Source organism: Bombina bombina, chromosome 7 (assembly GCF_027579735.1).
Source record: "Bombina bombina isolate aBomBom1 chromosome 7, aBomBom1.pri, whole genome shotgun sequence".
Taxonomy (NCBI): domain Eukaryota; kingdom Metazoa; phylum Chordata; class Amphibia; order Anura; family Bombinatoridae; genus Bombina; species Bombina bombina.
Window position 1 is genome coordinate 443,788,582 of NC_069505.1, and position 22,384 is coordinate 443,810,965.

Below are 22,384 nucleotides of genomic sequence, written 5' to 3' on the forward strand. Positions count from 1 at the left end.
GTGTTACTGGGGCTAGTGAGTATGGTGTTACTGGGGCTAGTGAGTATGGTGTTACTGGGGCTAGTGAGTATGGTGTTACTGGGGCTAATGAGTATGGTGTTACTGGGGCTAGTGAATATGGTGTTATTGGGGCTATGGAGTATGGTGTTACTGGGGCTAGTGAGTATGGTGTTAATGGGGCTAGTGAGTATGGTGTTAATGGGGCTAGTGAGTATGGTGTTACTGGGGCTAGTGAGTATGGTGTTACTGGGGCTATGGAGTATGGAGTTGTTGGGGCTAGTGAGTATGGTGTTACTGGGGCTAGTGAGTATGGTGTTACTGGGGCTAGTGAGTATGGTGTTACTGGGGCTAGTGAGTATGGTGTTATTGGAGCTAGTGAGTATGGTGTTACTGGGGCTATGGAGTATGGTGTTACTGGCGCTAGTGAGTATGGTGTTACTGGGGCTAGTGAGTATGGTGTTACTGGGGCTAGTGAGTATGGTGTTACTGGGGCTAGTGAGTATGGTGTTACTGGGGCTAGTGAGTATAGTGTTACTGGGGCTATGGAGTATGGAGTTATTGGGGCTAGTGAGTATGATGTCACTGGGGCTATGGAGTATGATGTTACTGGGGCTAGTGAGTATGGTGTTACTGGGGTTAGTGAGTATGGTGTTATTGGGGCTAGTGAGTATGGTGTTACTGGGGCTAGTGAGTATGGTGTTACTGGGACTATGGAGTATAGTGTTACTGGGGCTATGGAGTATGGTGTTATTGGGGCTAGTGAGTATGGTGTTATTGGGGTTAGTGAGTATGGTGTTACTGGGGCTAGTGAGTATAGTGTTATTGGGGTTAGTGAGTATGGTGTTACTGGGGCTAGTGAGTATGGTGTTATTGGGGCTAGTGAGTATGGTGTTATTGGGGTTAGTGAGTATGGTGTTACTGGGGCTAGTGAGTATGGTGTTATTGGGGCTAGTGAGTATGGTGTTACTGGGGCTATGGAGTATGGAGTTATTGGGGCTAGTGAGTATGGTGTTACTGGGGCTAGTGAGTATGGTGTTACTGGGGCTAGTGAGTATGGTGTTACTGGGGCTAGTGAGTATGGTGTTATTGGAGCTAGTGAGTATGGTGTTACTGGGGCTATGGAGTATGGTGTTACTGGGGCTATGGAGTATGGTGTTACTGGGGCTAGTGAGTATGGTGTTACTGGGGCTAGTGAGTATGGTGTTACTGGGGCTATGGAGTATAGTGTTACTGGGGCTATGGAGTATAGTGTTACTGGGGCTAGTGAGTATGGTGTTAATGGGGCTAGTGAGTATGGTGTTACTGGGGCTAGTGAATATGGTGTTACTGGGGCTATGGAGTATGGTGTTACTGGGGCTATGGAGTATGGAGTTATTGGGGCTAGTGAGTATGATGTCACTGGGGCTATGGAGTATGATGTTACTGGGGCTAGTGAGTATGGTGTTACTGGGGCTAGTGAGTATGGTGTTACTGGGGCTAGTGAGTATGGTGTTATTGGGGCTAATGAGTACGGTGTTACTGGGGCTAATGAGTATGGTGTTACTGGGGCTATGCAGTATAGTGTTACTGATGCTATGGAGTATAGTGTTACTGGGGCTAGTGAGTATGGTGTTAATGGGGCTAGTGAGTATGGTGTTACTGGGGCTAGTGAGTATGGTGTTACTGGGGCTAGTGAATATGGTGTTACTGGGGCAATGGAGTATGGTGTTACTGGGGCTATGGAGTATGGAGTTATTGGGGCTATGGAGTATGATGTTACTGGGGCTAGTGAGTATGGTGTTACTGGGGCTAGTGAGTATGGTGTTACTGGGGCTAGTGAGTATGGTGTTATTGGGGCTAATGAGTATGGTGTTACTGGGGCTAGTGAATATGGTGTTATTGGGGCTATGGAGTATGGTGTTACTGGGGCTAGTGAGTATGGTGTTAATGGGACTAGTGAGTATGGTCTTAATGGGGCTGTGAAGTATGATGTTACTGGGGCTAGTGAGTATGGTGTTATTGGGGCTAGTGAGTATGGTGTTATTGGGGCTAGTGAGTATGGTGTTACTGGGGCTAGTGAGTATGGTGTTATTGGAGCTAGTGAGTATGGTGTTATTGGGGCTAGTGAGTATGGTGTTACTGGGGCTAATGAGTATGGTGTTACTGGGGCTAGTGAATATGGTGTTATTGGGGCTATGGAGTATGCTGTTACTGGGGCTAGTGAGTATGGTGTTACTGGGGCTAGTGAGTATGGTGTTAATGGGGCTAGTGAGTATGGTGTTACTGGGGCTAGTGAGTATGGTGTTACTGGGGCTAGTGTGTATGGTGTTACTGGGGCTAGTGAGTATGGTGTTACTGGGGCTAGTGAGTATGGTGTTATTGGAGCTAGTGAGTATGGTGTTACTGGGGCTATGGAGTATGATGTTACTGGGGCTAGTGAGTATGGAGTTACTGGGGCTAGTGAGTATGGTGTTAATGGGGCTATGGAGTATGGAGTTATTGGGGCTAGTGAGTATGGTGTTACTGGGGCTAGTGAGTATGGTGTTAATGGGGCTAGTGAGTATGGTGTCACTGGGGCTAGTGAATATGGTGTTACTGGGGCTATGGAGTATGGTGTTACTGGGGCTTTGGAGTATGGAGTTATTGGGGCTAGTGAGTATGATGTCACTGGGGCTATGGAGTATGATGTTACTGGCGCTAGTGAGTATGGTGTTACTGGGGCCAGTGAGTATGGTGTTACTGGGGCCAGTGAGTATGGTGTTATTGGGGCTAATGAGTACGGTGTTACTGGGGCTAATGAGTATGGTGTTACTGGGGCTATGGAGTATAGTGTTACTGGGGCTATGGAGTATAGTGTTACTGGGGCTAGTGAGTATGGTGTTAATGGGGCTAGTGAGTATGGTGTTACTGGGGCTAGTGAGTATGGTGTTACTGGGGCTATGGAGTATGGAGTTATTGGGGCTAGTGAGTATGATGTCACTGGGGCTATGGAGTATGATGTTACTGGGGCTAGTGAGTATGGTGTTACTGGGACTAGTGAGTATGGTGTTACTGGGGCTAGTGAGTATGGTGTTATTGGGGCTAATGAGTATGGTGTTACTGGGGCTAGTGAATATGGTGTTATTGGGGCTATGGAGTATGGTGTTACTGGGGCTAGTGAGTATGGTGTTAATGGGGCTAGTGAGTATGGTCTTAATGGGGCTGTGAAGTATGATGTTACTGGGGCTAGTGAGTATGGTGTTATTGGGGCTAGTGAGTATGGTGTTATTGGGGCTAGTGAGTATGGTGTTACTGGGGCTAGTGAGTATGGTGTTATTGGAGCTAGTGAGTATGGTGTTACTGGGGCTAGTGAGTATGGTGTTACTGGGGCTAATGAGTATGGTGTTACTGGGGCTAGTGAATATGGTGTTATTGGGGCTATGGAGTATGCTGTTACTGGGGCTAGTGAGTATGGTGTTACTGGGGCTAGTGAGTATGGTGTTACTGGGGCTAGTGGGTATGGTGTTACTGGGGCTAGTGAGTATGGTGTTACTGGGGCTATGGAGTATGGAGTTATTGGGGCTAGTGTGTATGGTGTTACTGGGGCTAGTGAGTATGGTGTTACTGGGGCTAGTGAGTATGGTGTTACTGGGGCTAGTGAGTATGGTGTTACTGGGGCTAGTGAGTATGGTGTTACTGGGGCTAATGAGTATGGTGTTACTGGGGCTAGTGAATATGGTGTTATTGGGGCTATGGAGTATGGTGTTACTGGGGCTAGTGAGTATGGTGTTAATGGGGCTAGTGAGTATGGTGTTAATGGGGCTAGTGAGTATGGTGTTACTGGGGCTAGTGAGTATGGTGTTACTGGGGCTATGGAGTATGGAGTTATTGGGGCTAGTGAGTATGGTGTTACTGGGGCTAGTGAGTATGGTGTTACTGGGGCTAGTGAGTATGGTGTTACTGGGGCTAGTGAGTATGGTGTTATTGGAGCTAGTGAGTATGGTGTTACTGGGGCTATGGAGTATGGTGTTACTGGCGCTAGTGAGTATGATGTTACTGGGGCTAGTGAGTATGGTGTTACTGGGGCTAGTGAGTATGGTGTTACTGGGGCTAGTGAGTATGGTGTTACTGGGGCTAGTGAGTATGGTGTTACTGGGGCTATGGAGTATGGAGTTATTGGGGCTAGTGAGTATGATGTCACTGGGGCTATGGAGTATGATGTTACTGGGGCTAGTGAGTATGGTGTTACTGGGGCTAGTGAGTATGGTGTTATTGGGGCTAGTGAGTATGGTGTTACTGGGGCTAGTGAGTATGGTGTTACTGGGACTATGGAGTATAGTGTTACTGGGGCTATGGAGTATGGTGTTATTGGGGCTAGTGAGTATGGTGTTATTGGGGTTAGTGAGTATGGTGTTACTGGGGCTAGTGAGTATAGTGTTATTGGGGTTAGTGAGTATGGTGTTACTGGGGCTAGTGAGTATGGTGTTATTGGGGCTAGTGAGTATGGTGTTATTGGGGTTAGTGAGTATGGTGTTACTGGGGCTAGTGAGTATGGTGTTATTGGGGCTAGTGAGTATGGTGTTACTGGGGCTATGGAGTATGGAGTTATTGGGGCTAGTGAGTATGGTGTTACTGGGGCTAGTGAGTATGGTGTTACTGGGGCTAGTGAGTATGGTGTTACTGGGGCTAGTGAGTATGGTGTTATTGGAGCTAGTGAGTATGGTGTTACTGGGGCTATGGAGTATGGTGTTACTGGCGCTAGTGAGTATGATGTTACTGGGGCTAGTGAGTATGGTGTTACTGGGGCTAGTGAGTATGGTGTTACTGGGGCTAGTGAGTATGGTGTTACTGGGGCTAGTGAGTATAGTGTTACTGGGGCTATGGAGTATGGAGTTATTGGGGCTAGTGAGTATGATGTCACTGGGGCTATGGAGTATGATGTTACTGGGGCTAGTGAGTATGGTGTTACTGGGGTTAGTGAGTATGGTGTTATTGGGGCTAGTGAGTATGGTGTTACTGGGGCTAGTGAGTATGGTGTTACTGGGACTATGGAGTATAGTGTTACTGGGGCTATGGAGTATGGTGTTATTGGGGCTAGTGAGTATGGTGTTACTGGGGCTAGTGAGTATAGTGTTATTGGGGTTAGTGAGTATGGTGTTACTGGGGCTAGTGAGTATGGTGTTATTGGGGCTAGTGAGTATGGTGTTATTGGGGTTAGTGAGTATGGTGTTACTGGGGCTAGTGAGTATGGTGTTATTGGGGCTAGTGAGTATGGTGTTACTGGGGCTAGTGAGTATGGTGTTTCTGCAGTTCTTATAGTTACTACATTTTAGGCTCTTTTACATGTTTTGGAGAAATTTAACACATTCTATAGGTTCAAACAGAATTGATTTTTTAGCAGATTATTTTCAGCCAACCAATTAAAATGTATTTTTTTATTTAAGAATCTGCTTGTCTTTATATCTTGGGTCTCCTAGGATCTTGGATTTTTTAGTTCCGTGTGTCAGGTTCGGTACAGTGACATCTGTAAAAATATTGATATAAACAAAATAGTGAATTGGGCCCTTCATTGCTAAGGCTGAGCCAGCCAACAGAGGGCCACTTTTAAAGGCCACAGCTTGTCACGTGAGGAAGGTCCAGGTGCAAAGCTCCGTGTCAGAACAGCCACCATCAGTACCACTATCCTGTTTTGTCCAGTTCCTTCATCTGGAGCCTTTGGGGAAAAAGAGAACATATCCTGATTGGAGCAAGCCCTGGCTGTGGCCTTCTAGAAAACATGAGTCCCAACCAAAGGTTAATAAAGAATGATTATAAGGTTTCCTGTGTGGTACCTGCGTAAACTCACAGCAGAACAGTAAAGTAGGCTCTGCAGATGCGATGGGCAGCCATGAACAAGCCTTGTGTGATGCAAAAAGCCCAAAAAGGTTGTCACTACGATGGTATGACCCAGCCTCAAGCCATAGACACTACATTTTATTTGGGGAGAATAAGAGATGTGTTGTGGATATATATTTAATGTTAGTTCTCCAGTTGTCACAGCTGCTCCTTGCTCCTGATGCTCCTTCGTCCCCTAGTCCTGTTTTCTATTCTCACATAACTGAAACTTTAGGAACAAAAGACCACCTGTTTCTCACTCTTCCTCAGAAAAAGAAGGAAGACAGTGGTGCTTATCAGACAGTAACTTCTGTCTTGCTGTTGCCTGAGAAATGGCGTTGGGGTGTTTTAGTGTAGTGACCTTGTTGGCTAAATAGTTCAGGAAGCTTTTCAATGCTGAACTGACGCTTATTGGCATATACTTGTCTTCGAATATCATGATTACTTGGGTCCCATCCTTGGACTCCAGCCCCTGCTAGGGGATGAGTGTTTGTCTTTGTGACTTTGACTTTGTGATTTGACTTGGGGAGGATGTGTGAGGAGCTGTCTGGCAAAGATGAGCCGTCCTGGTTATGCAAAATCCCTGGCTGGTAGCAGGGAGAGGTTCCAGTAACATCCACCCCCGGCAGCCTTTTGTAAAAATCATCAGTTCCTTTGTCTGAAATACAACAAATACTTCATAAAATAATGAATTAAGCATAATTAAAAACAGAACTAAGTACATAAAAGTAACTATAGAAACAAATATTGTGACGGTAGAAAAGATCCCTAGGTACAACATCTAATGACATTTCCTAAAAAGTATGTAGGATAGTCCTATGCTTATCCCAGGCATTAGTTAATACATAGGATAGCCTTATGCTTATCCCAGGCATTAATTAGTATGTAGGATAGCCTTATGTTTATATCAGGCATTAATTAGTACATGGATAGCCGTATGCTTATCCTAGGCATTAATTAGTACATAGGATAGCCTTATGCTTATCCCAGGAATTAATTAGTATGTAGGATAGCCTTATGCTTATCGCAGGCAGTAATTAGTATGTAGGATTGCCTTATGCTTATCCTATGCGTTAATTAGTATGTAGGATAGCCTTATGCTTATCACAGGCAGTAATTAGTACGTAGGATAGCCTTATACTTATCTTAGGCATTAATTAGTATGTAGGATAGCCTTATGCTTATCCCAGGCATTAGATAATACGTAGTACAGGTAGCCCTCGGTTTACACCGGGGTTAGGTTCCAGAAGGAATGGTTGTAAATCGAAACCGTTGTAAATTGAAACCCAGTTTATAAAGTAAGTCAATGGGAAGTGAGGGAGTTAGGTTCCAGGCTCCTCTCAAAATTGACATAAGTAACACCCAATACATTATTTTTAAAGCTTTGAAATGAAGACTTTAAATGCTAAACAGCATTATAAACAGTATCAAATAATCACACAACACAGAATATATAATTAAACTAAGTTAAAAGAACAAAATCATTTGCTAAAACAGTATTGTAACCTAATAAAATAATCACACAACACAGAAAATATAATCAAACTAAGTTTAATGAACAAAAACATTTGCTAAACAGCACCTAATAAAATAATCACACAACAGACTGCATCATCATCAAACTAAGTTTAATGAACAAAAACATTTTTTACTTTCATTTTTCTGCAATCAGTTCTCTGCATTGTTAGTATGTTAGATAATATTGGTCTGCACCTATTCTATGCATTTCAATCTGCAGTGATTAATAGGCAGTTAGGCACTGTGACAGACCCTTCTGTCAGGACTGAAGGAGTTAATTGTGTTTAGCTAAGAATCTAATTTCTAAAGACAGGTTTTCTGGCCTCAGCTATTGTGTGCTATAATTACATTTAAGTAATAAACAGGCCATTGTTTAATCACCCTCAGAGAGCAGACGCTAGGTGATAAGACAAGCCAAATGTGTTTAAGTTGTTATCTGCCTAAGTAAAGTATTTAAGTAATGTAATTCTACTGTTTCATAAAAGGGCGTCTTCCCCTTTTTATCTAAATGTACAAGAGTCTTTCAACCCCCCCATCTGTATAAATACTAGGCATCTAGCCTTTAATAAATGACATTCTGTTTTAAACCTGAAACTGGCTGGGCTGTGAATTGCTGATTCCCTATGCAGGACATTGTTCATCTGGTATTAACCTTGGTATCCTGTTGGTACCGTAACATTGGTGGCAAGCGACGGAATGAACCTTATCGCCCAGAAGAGCAACTACACAAGCCAGTAACCTCAGGAAGAGGGGGATTATTACAATACTGACTAAGATGGAAAGAGTACCAGGGACAGAAGGAACCAATGGGCCCAGCATAGCAGACAGAACCCCCGCAGAAGCAAGCTTTGATCGGGCAGTTAAAATAAGACTGGCACATTATGGCCCCAACCCATCTGCGGAAATTATCGACCGGGTCATAGCAGCTGTGGAGGCCAACCTACTTCGCCAAAGCGGCGCTTGGTACACTGTTGGTACCGTAACAGGCACCCTCACCTCAAGCTGCTGGACAGGAAGATAATACAGAAGTGCCTGCTAGATCTTGTTGCTCGATGAGTCTGGTCTGCTCTGTGTACACAGATCAATTTCAGGCTGTAAAGCTTGCTTAACTTTGCTGAAACACAATCGGACAGCTCCACCTACTGGCTATTTTAATTAGTGCAATGCTTTTCAATGCATTTCAATAGCAGTCACATGACTGAAAAAAAGGTTGTCATTCTGAAACGGCGCAATTTGAACCGGTGTAAACCGAGGGCCACCTGTATAGCCTTATGCTTATCCCAGGCATTAATTAGTATGTAGGATAGCCTTATGTTTATATCAGGCATTAATTAGTACATGGATAGCCGTATGCTTATCCTAGGCATTAATTAGTACGTAGGATAGCCTTATGCTTATCCCAGGCATTAATTAATATATAGGATTGCCTTATGCTTATCGCAGGCAGTAATTAGTACATAGGATAGCCTTATGCTTATCCTAGGTATTAATTAGTACATAGGATAGCCTTATACTTATCCCAGGCAGTGATTAGTATGAAGGATAGTCTTATGCTTATCCCAGGCAGTAATTAGTATGTAGTATAGCATTATGCTTATCCCAGGCATTAATAAGTATGTAGGATATGTAGGCATTATTAGAATAGTATTATGCTTATCCCAGGCATTGTTGTGTAGGATAGCCTTATTCTTATCCCAGGCATTAATTAGTATGTAGGATAGCCTTATGCTTATCCCAGGCATTAATTAGTACGTAGAATAGTCTTTTGGTTATCCCAGGCATTAATAAGTATGTAGGATAGCCTTAAGCTTATCCCAGGCAGTAATTAGAATGTAGGATAGCCTTATGCTTATCCCAGGCATTAATTAGTACGTAGGTAAGCCTTATGCTTATCTCAGGCAGTAATTAGTACATAGGATAGCATTATGCTTATCCCAGGCATAAATTAGTAGGTAGGATAGCCTTATGCTTATCCCAGGCAGTAATTAGTATGTAGGATAGCCTTATGCTTATCCCAGGCAGTAATTGGTATGTAGGATAGCCTTATGCTTATCCCAGGCAGTTATTAGTACGTAGGATAGCCTTATGCTTATCCCAGGCATTAATTAGTACGTAGAATAGTCTTTTGGTTATCCCAGGCATTAATAAGTATGTAGGATAGCCTTAAGCTTATCCCAGGCAGTAATTAGAATGTAGGATAGCCTTATGCTTATCCCAGGCATTAATTAGTACGTAGGTAAGCCTTATGCTTATCTCAGGCAGTAATTAGTACATAGGATAGCATTATGCTTATCCCAGGCATAAATTAGTAGGTAGGATAGCCTTATGCTTATCCTAGGCCGTGATTAGTACGAAGGATAGTCTTATACTTATCCCGGGCAGTAATTAGTATATAGTATAGCATTATGCTTATCCCAGGCATTAATAAGTATGTAGGATATGTAGGCATTATTAGAATAGTTTTATGCTTATCCCAGGCATTATTGTGTAGGATAGCCTTATGCTTATCCCAGACATTAATTAGTATGTAGGATAGCCTTATGCTTATCCCAGTCATTAAATTAGTACATAGGATAGCCTTATACTTATCCCAGGCAGTGATTAGTACGAAGGATAGTCTTATGCTTATCCCAGGCATTAATTAGTATGTAGGATAGCCTTATGCTTATCCCAGACAGTAATTAGTATGTAGGATAGCCTTATGCTTTTCCCAGGCTTTAATTAGTAGGTAGGATAGCCCAGTGGCGTAGCGTGGCAAGGCAAGTATTGCGCCCCCCCCAAACCCATTTTAGATATGCTGCTTCTTCTTACATTTGGGACAAATCAAGCAAAGACCCAAGCCTGGTAGATCACATAAAGCAAGGGACACTGTCTCCTCTCCCACAAAATGCTCCCTTAACCATCTTTACTGGATAACTGTTATTGCTGATGATACCCATATCCCCAAAATATGTCCCTTGTCATAAGCAGCTGCTAATCAGTAGCGCCTTACAAATAAAGCCATGAAAATAATATATTGGCAATACAAGAGGGAGTGGGTGAAGCCTGCAAGCATTATGTGCTATCCCCCTGTGATCAAACCCTGTCTGCAGCTCTCCAGAGCTGGGCAAATATATACAATATTAAATTTTAAGATTTATTCTCGTTTTACACATGGGGGAAAGCCCCCCTTAACCCCCATCTGGTGGTGACATGTCATGATCTGTAAAACTTCATGGTACAAATACTGCAGATCACAGGGTGCACCCACCCCCACATTGCAGCAACCCATATTGTATATGTGGTGCAATAGGTTTTTGGTAAGTCGTTAAAAAGAGGAAAAGGAGACACACAGGTTGGCAGCTGTTACATAAGGTTGTCCCTGCTGGGCAGACTGTCTTTTGGGTGCCAATGACATATAAAAGTGGGGTATATATTCTACCTTAATAAATATAACAATTGTAAGTAATCAATATAAAAGGGGCATGGGACAGACAACCCAGCATTACATACATATATGGGGGGAGGGTGTATGGTATTTAGGGGGATGCTGTTAAATTTATTTACTAACACAAATTATAGTTATTTTTTTTTACTTTAAATGCAGTAAGGGTGGGTTAAATGTAAATAAAAAAGGCAATGAGCACCCAAACCCTAAAAATCGGTAAAAGTCCACACCTCAGGAGTCCAGCAAGAAATAGATTCAAGATGGTGAATTCATAGGACTTCTTTGATAGGAGACAAACACAGTGAAATGCCTGGTGAGCAGCACAATCCTGGTGCCAGACAGCACACAAATCCCTAAATCTACTTCTGCCCTAGGAAGATCATGGAGGGGAAAAATCAAAGAGACGAAACAAGGTCTCATTTGGTCAACTGTCACAAATATACTTTTTTTGTGCAAGGACAAGATGGCGTAAGTTGTAATCAGAATCTGGTCAAACATGAAAGTATGGTCTCTGATCACCTCACCATCCCACTAACTAGGTAACTGGGGTTAACAGAAAGGCAGAGCCCAGCCATGCTGCCACCAGTGCCACGGGTTTGAAAGAGATTTATTGCACTTTTTAAGGATTCCTCCCCCCCACCTCTGCTTAGAGATCCTTAAAAAGTGCCCCAGGCAATGCATGGCATTCTGGCTCTGGGTCCTTTGATGGAAGGGAACTTACTTGTTGGGTAATAATAGAACCGTAATTAAGCTGCATTTTGGGTGTTGCTAGTATCAAGCAAAAACAGGGCTATAAGTAAGTCTGATCCTGACACCTTACCTTAGTCGCGGCATCACCACATTCCTGACGGGTCGCAGAACAGAGCTGAGGGCCTGTCAGAATTTTTAGCCTCCCTTCTTCCCTTTGCTAAGTTGAGGCTAGAAGCGCCCCTCAGAATTATGCGCCCGGGGCAACCGCCCCTGTTGCCCCCCCCACGCTACGCCACTGGGATAGCCTTATGCTTATCCCAGGCATTAATTAGTACGTAGGTAAGCCTTATGCTTATCTCAGGCAGTAATTAGTACATAGGATAGCATTATGCTTATCCCAGGCATAAATTAGTAGGTAGGATAGCCTTATGCTTATCCCAGGCAGTAATTAGTATGTAGGATAGCCTTATGCTTATCCCAGGCAGTAATTAGTATGTAGGATAGCCTTATGCTTATCCCAGGCAGTTATTAGTACGTAGGATAGCCTTATGCTTATCCCAGGCATGAATTTGTAGGTAGGATAGTCTTATGCTTATCCCAGGCAGTAATTAGTATGTAGGATAGCCTTATGCTTATCCCAAGCATTACTTAGTATGTAGGATAGCCTTATGCTTATCCCAGGCATTAATTAGTACATAGGACAGCCTTATGCTTATCCCAGGCATTACTTAGTATGTAGGATAGCCTTATGTTTACCCCAGGCATTAATTAGTATGTAGGATAGCCTTATGCTTATCTCAGGCAGTAATTAGTATGTAGGATAGTCTTATGCTTATCCCAGGCAGTAATTAGTACGTAGGATAGCCTTATGCTAGGCAGTCATTAGTACGTAGGATAGCCGTATGCTTATCCCAGGCAGTTATCAGTACGTAGGATAGTCTTATGCTTATCCCAGGCAGTAATTAGTACATAGGATAGTCTTATGCTTATCCCAGTCATTAATTAGTACGTAGGATAGCCTTATGCTTATCCCAGGCAGTAATTAGTATGTAGGATAGCCTTATGCTTATCGCAGGCTTTAATTAGTACGTAGGATAGCCGTATTCTTATCCTAGGCATTAATTAGTATGTAGGATAGCCTTATGTTTACCCCAGGCATTAATTAGTATGTAGGATAGCCTTATGCTTTTCTCAGGCAGTAATTAGTATGTAGGATAGTCTTATGCTTATCCCAGGCAGTAATTAATACGTAGGATAGCCTTATGCTAGGCAGTAATTAGTACGTAGGATAGCCGTATGCTTATCCCAGGCAGTTATCAGTACGTAGGATAGTCTTATGCTTATCCCAGGCAGTAATTAGTACATAGGATAGTCTTATGCTTATCCCAGGCATTAATTAGTATGTAGGATAGCCTTATGCTTATCGCAGGCAGTAATTAGTACGTAGGATAGCCTTATGCTTATCCTAGGCATTAATTAGTATGTAGGATAGCCTTATGCTTATCCCAGGCATTAGTTAATACGTAGTATAGCCTTATGCTTATCCCAGGCATTAATTAGTACGTAGTAAAGACTTATGCTTATCCTAGGCATTAATTAGTACGTAGAATAGTCTTATGCTTATCCTAGGCATTAATTAGTACGTAGGATAGCCTTATGCTTATCCCAGACAGTAATTAGTACGTAGAATAGTCTTATGCTTATCCTAGGCATTAATTAGTACGTAGGATAGTCTTATGCTTATCCCAGTCATACAGAAATAAACATAGAGATGCACTCAACTAGGCATAGAACTGAAGCTGGAAATACTTCCTTGCTTAGCCCCTCCTTACTCCCAGGGTACAAACTCTTTCTGCACACTATGTCTTTCACAAAGGTAAAATCTACTGTAGCATATCAGTCTGACCCTGCCAAATGACAGTCCAGCACCGAAATACCAGGCAAATCTCCTTTGAACAAGGGAAAACAAACAAACCCCAGAAGTACGTTTCGGCCTCTATGGGCCTAGTCAGTGAGGTGCAGTTGCATCCCTCTAAGGCATGTGTGCAAGGAGACCACGTCTGGTTACCCCTTTTACTCTTAGGGTGACCTAAGATAATTTGCATAAATACAGAAATAAACATATTTATAAGGATGGCCTTATGCTTATCCCAGGCATTAATTAGTATGTAGGACAGCCTTATGCTTATCCCAGGCATTACTTAGTATGTAGGATAGCCTTATGTTTACCCCAGGCATTAATTACTATGTAGGATAGCCTTATGCTTATCCCAGGCAGTAATTAGTATGTAGGATAGCCTTATGCTTATCGCAGGCTTTAATTAGTACGTAGGATAGCCGTATTCTTATCCTAGGCATTAATTAGTATGTAGGATAGCCTTATGTTTACCCCAGGCATTAATTAGTATGTAGGATAGCCTTATGCTTTTCTCAGGCAGTAATTAGTATGTAGGATAGTCTTATGCTTATCCCAGGCAGTAATTAATACGTAGGATAGCCTTATGCTAGGCAGTAATTAGTACGTAGGATAGCCGTATGCTTATCCCAGGCAGTTATCAGTACGTAGGATAGTCTTATGCTTATCCCAGGCAGTAATTAGTACATAGGATAGTCTTATGCTTATCCCAGGCATTAATTAGTATGTAGGATAGCCTTATGCTTATCGCAGGCAGTAATTAGTACGTAGGATAGCCTTATGCTTATCCTAGGCATTAATTAGTATGTAGGATAGCCTTATGCTTATCCCAGGCATTAGTTAATACGTAGTATAGCCTTATGCTTATCCCAGGCATTAATTAGTACGTAGTAAAGACTTATGCTTATCCTAGGCATTAATTAGTACGTAGAATAGTCTTATGCTTATCCTAGGCATTAATTAGTACGTAGGATAGCCTTATGCTTATCCCAGACAGTAATTAGTACGTAGAATAGTCTTATGCTTATCCTAGGCATTAATTAGTACGTAGGATAGTCTTATGCTTATCCCAGTCATACAGAAATAAACATAGAGATGCACTCAACTAGGCATAGAACTGAAGCTGGAAATACTTCCTTGCTTAGCCCCTCCTTACTCCCAGGGTACAAACTCTTTCTGCACACTATGTCTTTCACAAAGGTAAAATCTACTGTAGCATATCAGTCTGACCCTGCCAAATGACAGTCCAGCACCGAAATACCAGGCAAATCTCCTTTGAACAAGGGAAAACAAACAAACCCCAGAAGTACGTTTCGGCCTCTATGGGCCTAGTCAGTGAGGTGCAGTTGCATCCCTCTAAGGCATGTGTGCAAGGAGACCACGTCTGGTTACCCCTTTTACTCTTAGGGTGACCTAAGATAATTTGCATAAATACAGAAATAAACATATTTATAAGGATGGCCTTATGCTTATCCCAGGCATTAATTAGTATGTAGGACAGCCTTATGCTTATCCCAGGCATTACTTAGTATGTAGGATAGCCTTATGTTTACCCCAGGCATTAATTACTATGTAGGATAGCCTTATGCTTATCCCAGGCAGTAATTAGTATGTAGGATAGCCTTATGCTTATCCCAGGCAGTAATTAGTACATAGGATAGCCTTATGCTAGGCAGTAATTAGTACGTAGGATAGCCATATGCTTATTCCAGGCAGTTATCAGTACGTAGGATAGTCTTATGCTTATCCCAGGCAGTAATTAGTACGTAGGATAGTCTTATGCTTATCCCAGTCATTAATTAGTATGTAGGATGGCCTTATGCTTATCCCAGTCATTAATTAGTACATAGGATATCCTTATACTTATCCTAGGCCGTGATTAGTACGAAGGATAGTCTTATGCTTATCCCGGGAAGTAATTAGTATGTAGTATAGCATTATGCTTATCCCAGGCATTAATAAGTATGTAGGATATGTAGGCATTATTAGAATAGTTTTATGCTTATCCCAGGCATTATTGTGTAGGATAGCCTTATGCTTATCCCAGACATTAATTAGTATGTAGGATAGCCTTATGCTTATCCCAGTCATTAAATTAGTACATAGGATAGCCTTATACTTATCCCAGGCAGTGATTAGTACGAAGGATAGTCTTATGCTTATCCCAGGCATTAATTAGTATGTAGGATAGCCTTATGCTTATCCCAGACAGTAATTAGTATGTAGGATAGCCTTATGCTTTTCCCAGGCTTTAATTAGTAGGTAGGATAGATTTATACTTACCCCAGGAAATAATAACTACATAATACAGACAGATCAGTGTAACGTATAGGTGTATAAGGAGTCAGTGCTTAGTGAGTGTATACTGACAGATCACTATAACGTATAGGTGTATAAGGAGTCAGTACTCAGTGAGTGTATACAGACAGATCAGTATAACGTATAGGTGTATAAGGAGTCAGTACTCAGTGAGTGTATACAGACAGATCAGTATAACCTATAGGTGTATAAGGAGTTAGTACTCAGTAGGTGTATACAGACAGATCAGTAAAACGTATAGGTGTATAAGGAGTCAGTACTCAGTAGGTGTATACAGACAGATCAGTATAACGTATAAGTGTATAAGTAGTCAGTACTCAGTAGGTGTATACAGACAGATCAGTATAACCTATAGGTGTATAAGGAGTCAGTACTCAGCAGGTGTATACAGACAGATCAGTATAACATATAGGTGTATAAGGAGTCAGTACTCAGTAGGTGTATACAGACGGATCAGTATAACGTATAAGTGTATAAGGAGTCAGTACTCAGTAGGTGTATACAGACAGATCAGTATAACCTATAGGTGTATAAGGAGTCAGTACTCAGCAGGTGTATACAGACAGATCAGTATAACATATAGGTGTATAAGGAGTCAGTACTCAGTAGGTGTATACAGACAGATCAGTATAATGTATAGGTGTAAAAGGAGTCAGTACTCAGTGAGTGTATACAGACAGATCAGTATAATGTATAGGTGTATAAGGAGTCAGTACTCAGTGAGTGTATACAGACAGATCAGTATAACATATAGGTGTATAAGGAGTCAGTGCTCAGTGGGTGTATACAGACAGATCAATATAACGTATAGGTGTATAAGGAGTCAGTACTCAGTGAGTGTATACAGACAGATCAGTATAATGTATAGGTGTATAAGGAGTCAGTACTCAGTGAGTGTATACAGACAGATCAGTATAACATATAGGTGCATAAGGAGTCAGTACTCAGTGGGTGTATACAGACAGATCACTATAACGTATAGGTGTATAGGAGTCAGTACTCAGTGAGTGTATACAGACAGATCAGTATCAAGTATAGGTGTATAAGGAGTCAGTACTCAGTGAGTGTATACAGACAGATCAGTATAACGTATAGGTGTATAAGGAGTCAGTACTAAGTAGGTGCATACAGACAGATCAGTATAATGTATAGGTATATAAGGAGTCAGTACTCAGTGAGTATATACAGACAGATCAGTATCACGTATAGGTGTATAAGGAGTCAGTACTCAGTAGGTGTATACAGACAGATCAGTATAACGTAAAGGTGTATAAGGAGTCAGTACTCAGTGAGTGTATACAGACAGATCAGTATAACGTATAGGTGTATAAGGAGTCAGTACTCAGTGAGTGTATACAGACAGATCAGTATAACGTATAGGTGTATAAGGAGTCAGTACTCAGTGAGTGTATACAGACAGATCAGTATAACGTATAGGTGTATAAGGAGTCAGTACTTAATAGGTGTATACAGACAGATCAGTATAACGTATAGGTGTATAAGGAGTCAGTACTCAGTGAGTGTATACAGACAGATCAATATAACGTATAGGTGTATAAGGAGTCAGTACTTAATAGGTGTATACAGACAGATCAGTATAACGTATAGGTGTATAAGGAGTCAGTACTCAGTGAGTGTATACAGACAGATCAGTATAACCTAAAGGTGTATAAGGAGTCAGTGCTCAGTGAGTGTATACAGACAGATCAGTATAACGTATAGGTGTATAAGGAGTCAGTACTCAGCAGGTGTATACAGACAGATCAGTATAACATATAGGTGTATAAGGAGTCAGTGCTCAGTAGGTGTATAATGTATAGGTGTATAAGGAGTCAGTACTCAGTAGGTGTATACAGACAGATCAGTATAACGTATAGGTGTATAAGGAGTCAGTACTCAGTAGGTGTATACAGACAGATCAGTATAACCTATAGGAGTATAAGGAGTCAGTACTCAGCAGGTGTATACAGACAGATCAGTATAACGTATAGGTGTATAAGGAGTCAGTATTCAGTAGGTGTATACAGACAGATCAGTATAACGTATAGGTGTATAAGGAGTCAGTCCTTAATAGGTGTGTTACGGTTGCCTCCAGGCTGGCTGGAAGTTGGACCGTAGAAAAGGATGCTCCTAGCGCTCACCAAAGGAGCAGCAGCACCGTAGACACTCTAACTGCTGCGTAGCCACCATAAGTAATGCAGACTCTACGAACCACCGCTGCTGGGCTGGTATCTCGCCGTCTGCTCGGCGCCCTGGACCTACGACCAGGCTCCAGTAGGTGAACCCAGGAACAAGAGCTCTTACAGGAGCTCAGTAGCTAAGGGAGTATATAGAGCATAGCAATCCCTGTAGTGATTATAGCTGGACCCTACAAACATGAGTCAAATCTGCAAGTTAGAGGGACAGAATAGGTCTGATGTGCTGGAACACACAGCCTGGTTTTTATTGAGGTTACATGCAAAAAAGACACTCTCAGGGGGAGGCATAAAATCCCCAATCACACATTTGATGCATTTAGATAGAGAGGCAACACCCTTTGACAGGCCACGACATTACTTCAGCAGATAACATTACACACAATAAAACAATGCAGTCCACCTTATCACTAGCAGTCTGATTAGACAATGGGAATGTTTTATCACTAAACTTAATTAGAGCTGATCCCAGCAAACTTGCATTTAGAAAGCTTCTTGAAGCTCAACAAAATTAACTCTTAATGGCACACAATGAAAACCAATGCCTCTGTAACAGTGCTCCCCCTCTGTGGAACACTCTGCCTGTGTGGCACCTGGCTCAGCAAGTCCCATTCACTGAACCAAGTGGGAGAAAGCCAGGGACAAGCTATTTTACAGGTCTGGGGACATAGTCTTAAAGGGGCATTGTTCACCAAAGTCACAATATGTCCCCAGACGGTTCTTAAAGGGCCATACACACCCAATAAAAGTTAATATGTTCTCAGGGGCACAATCTTCCAGGGGCCATAGTCATGAGGAAGGAGGCTGGCAAATAGGCTTCTCCATGATCCATGGAAGCAGGGCAATTTTTAATTTAAAGGGCCAGTTACAAGTCAGTATAACGTATAGGTGTATAAGGAGTCAGTGCTCAGTGGGTGTATACAGACAGATCAGTATAACGTATAGGTGTATAAGGAGTCAGTACTCAGTGAGTGTATACAGACAGATCAGTATAATGTATAGGTGTATAAGGAGTCAGTACTCAGTGAGTGTATACAGACAGATCAGTATAACATATAGGTGCATAAGGAGTCAGTACTCAGTGGGTGTATACAGACAGATCACTATAACGTATAGGTGTATAGGAGTCAGTACTCAGTGAGTGTATACAGACAGATCAGTATAACCTATAGGTGTATAAGGAGTCAGTACTCAGCAGGTGTATACAGACAGATCAGTATAACATATAGGTGTATAAGGAGTCAGTACTCAGTAGGTGTATACAGACAGATCAGTATAATGTATAGGTGTAAAAGGAGTCAGTACTCAGTGAGTGTATACAGACCGATCAGTATAATGTATAGGTGTATAAGGAGTCAGTACTCAGTGAGTGTATACAGACAGATCAGTATAATGTATAGGTGTATAAGGAGTCAGTGCTCAGTGGGTGTATACAGACAGATCAGTATAACGTATAGGTGTATAAGGAGTCAGTACTCAGTGAGTGTATACAGACAGATCAGTATAATGTATAGGTGTATAAGGAGTCAGTACTCAGTGAGTGTATACAGACAGATCAGTATAACATATAGGTGCATAAGGAGTCAGTACTCAGTGGGTGTATACAGACAGATCACTATAACGTATAGGTGTATAGGAGTCAGTACTCAGTGAGTGTATACAGACAGATCAGTATCACGTATAGGTGTATAAGGAGTCAGTACTCAGTGAGTGTATACAGACAGATCAGTATAACGTATAGGTGTATAAGGAGTCAGTACTAAGTAGGTGCATACAGACAGATCAGTATAATGTATAGATATATAAGGAGTCAGTACTCAGTGAGTATATACAGACAGATCAGTATCACGTATAGGTGTATAAGGAGTCAGTACTCAGTAGGTGTATACAGACAGATCAGTATAACGTAAAGGTGTATAAGGAGTCAGTACTCAGTGAGTGTATACAGACAGATCAGTATAACGTATAGGTGTATAAGGAGTCAGTACTCAGTGAGTGTATACAGACAGATCAGTATAACGTATAGGTGTATAAGGAGTCAGTGCTCAGTGGGTGTATACAGACAGATCAGTATAACGTATAGGTGTATAAGGAGTCAGTACTCAGTGAGTGTATACAGACAGATCAGTATAATGTATAGGTGTATAAGGAGTCAGTACTCAGTGAGTGTATACAGACAGATCAGTATAACATATAGGTGCATAAGGAGTCAGTACTCAGTGGGTGTATACAGACAGATCACTATAACGTATAGGTGTATAGGAGTCAGTACTCAGTGAGTGTATACAGACAGATCAGTATCACGTATAGGTGTATAAGGAGTCAGTACTCAGTGAGTGTATACAGACAGATCAGTATAACGTATAGGTGTATAAGGAGTCAGTACTAAGTAGGTGCATACAGACAGATCAGTATAATGTATAGATATATAAGGAGTCAGTACTCAGTGAGTATATACAGACAGATCAGTATCACGTATAGGTGTATAAGGAGTCAGTACTCAGTAGGTGTATACAGACAGATCAGTATAACGTAAAGGTGTATAAGGAGTCAGTACTCAGTGAGTGTATACAGACAGATCAGTATAACGTATAGGTGTATAAGGAGTCAGTACTCAGTGAGTGTATACAGACAGATCAGTATAACGTATAGGTGTATAAGGAGTCAGTACTTAATAGGTGTATACAGACAGATCAGTATAACGTATAGGTGTATAAGGAGTCAGTACTCAGTGAGTGTATACAGACAGATCAATATAACGTATAGGTGTATAAGGAGTCAGTACTTAATAGGTGTATACAGACAGATCAGTATAACGTATAGGTGTATAAGGAGTCAGTACTCAGTGAGTGTATACAGACAGATCAGTATAACCTAAAGGTGTATAAGGAGTCAGTGCTCAGTGAGTGTATACAGACAGATCAGTATAACGTATAGGTGTATAAGGAGTCAGTACTCAGCAGGTGTATACAGACAGATCAGTATAACATATAGGTGTATAAGGAGTCAGTGCTCAGTAGGTGTATAATGTATAGGTGTATAAGGAGTCAGTACTCAGTAGGTGTATACAGACAGATCAGTATAACGTATAGGTGTATAAGGAGTCAGTACTCAGTAGGTGTATACAGACAGATCAGTATAACCTATAGGAGTATAAGGAGTCAGTACTCAGCAGGTGTATACAGACAGATCAGTATAACGTATAGGTGTATAAGGAGTCAGTATTCAGTAGGTGTATACAGACAGATCAGTATAACGTATAGGTGTATAAGGAGTCAGTCCTTAATAGGTGTGTTACGGTTGCCTCCAGGCTGGCTGGAAGTTGGACCGTAGAAAAGGATGCTCCTAGCGCTCACCAAAGGAGCAGCAGCACCGTAGACACTCTAACTGCTGCGTAGCCACCATAAGTAATGCAGACTCTACGAACCACCGCTGCTGGGCTGGTATCTCGCCGTCTGCTCGGCGCCCTGGACCTACGACCAGGCTCCAGTAGGTGAACCCAGGAACAAGAGCTCTTACAGGAGCTCAGTAGCTAAGGGAGTATATAGAGCATAGCAATCCCTGTAGTGATTATAGCTGGACCCTACAAACATGAGTCAAATCTGCAAGTTAGAGGGACAGAATAGGTCTGATGTGCTGGAACACACAGCCTGGTTTTTATTGAGGTTACATGCAAAAAAGACACTCTCAGGGGGAGGCATAAAATCCCCAATCACACATTTGATGCATTTAGATAGAGAGGCAACACCCTTTGACAGGCCACAACATTACTTCAGCAGATAACATTACACACAATAAAACAATGCAGTCCACCTTATCACTAGCAGTCTGATTAGACAATGGGAATGTTTTATCACTAAACTTAATTAGAGCTGATCCCAGCAAACTTGCATTTAGAAAGCTTCTTGAAGCTCAACAAAATTAACTCTTAATGGCACACAATGAAAACCAATGCCTCTGTAACAGTGCTCCCCCTCTGTGGAACACTCTGCCTGTGTGGCACCTGGCTCAGCAAGTCCCATTCACTGAACCAAGTGGGAGAAAGCCAGGGACAAGCTATTTTACAGGTCTGGGGACATAGTCTTAAAGGGGCATTGTTCACCAAAGTCACAATATGTCCCCAGACGGTTCTTAAAGGGCCATACACACCCAATAAAAGTTAATATGTTCTCAGGGGCACAATCTTCCAGGGGCCATAGTCATGAGGAAGGAGGCTGGCAAATAGGCTTCTCCATGATCCATGGAAGCAGGGCAATTTTTAATTTAAAGGGCCAGTTACAAATAGCAGTTTGTAACATATCTCCCCTTTTTGAGGGAGACTAACCAGGCACCTGACCTTCTGCCGGTCAGTGCCTAAGTTAGTCTCGCAACCCACCCACAAATAAACGTTAGCAGCAAAGTAGCCCCCCCACAATACGTAGTACTGGCCTGTAGGTTCCAGGTTGTAGGATGAAAGTGTAGCATCCTCGGCCTTCCTGGCGCAGCTGG

The 22,384-nt window shown here is 42.1% G+C and overlaps 1 protein-coding gene across 1 annotated transcript in view; it reads right to left on the minus strand.

Moving 5' to 3' along the window:
- Positions 1-5,895: 5,895 nt before the first annotated feature.
- The window catches only part of SHISA8 (shisa family member 8), a 175,506-nt gene continuing 159,017 nt past the window's right edge, over positions 5,896-22,384 (minus strand). The window contains exon 4 of the mRNA XM_053689055.1: positions 5,896-6,490. Coding sequence (XP_053545030.1) covers positions 6,129-6,490 — 362 coding nt within the window. The 3' untranslated portion in view covers positions 5,896-6,128. The remainder of the gene's footprint in view (positions 6,491-22,384) is intronic.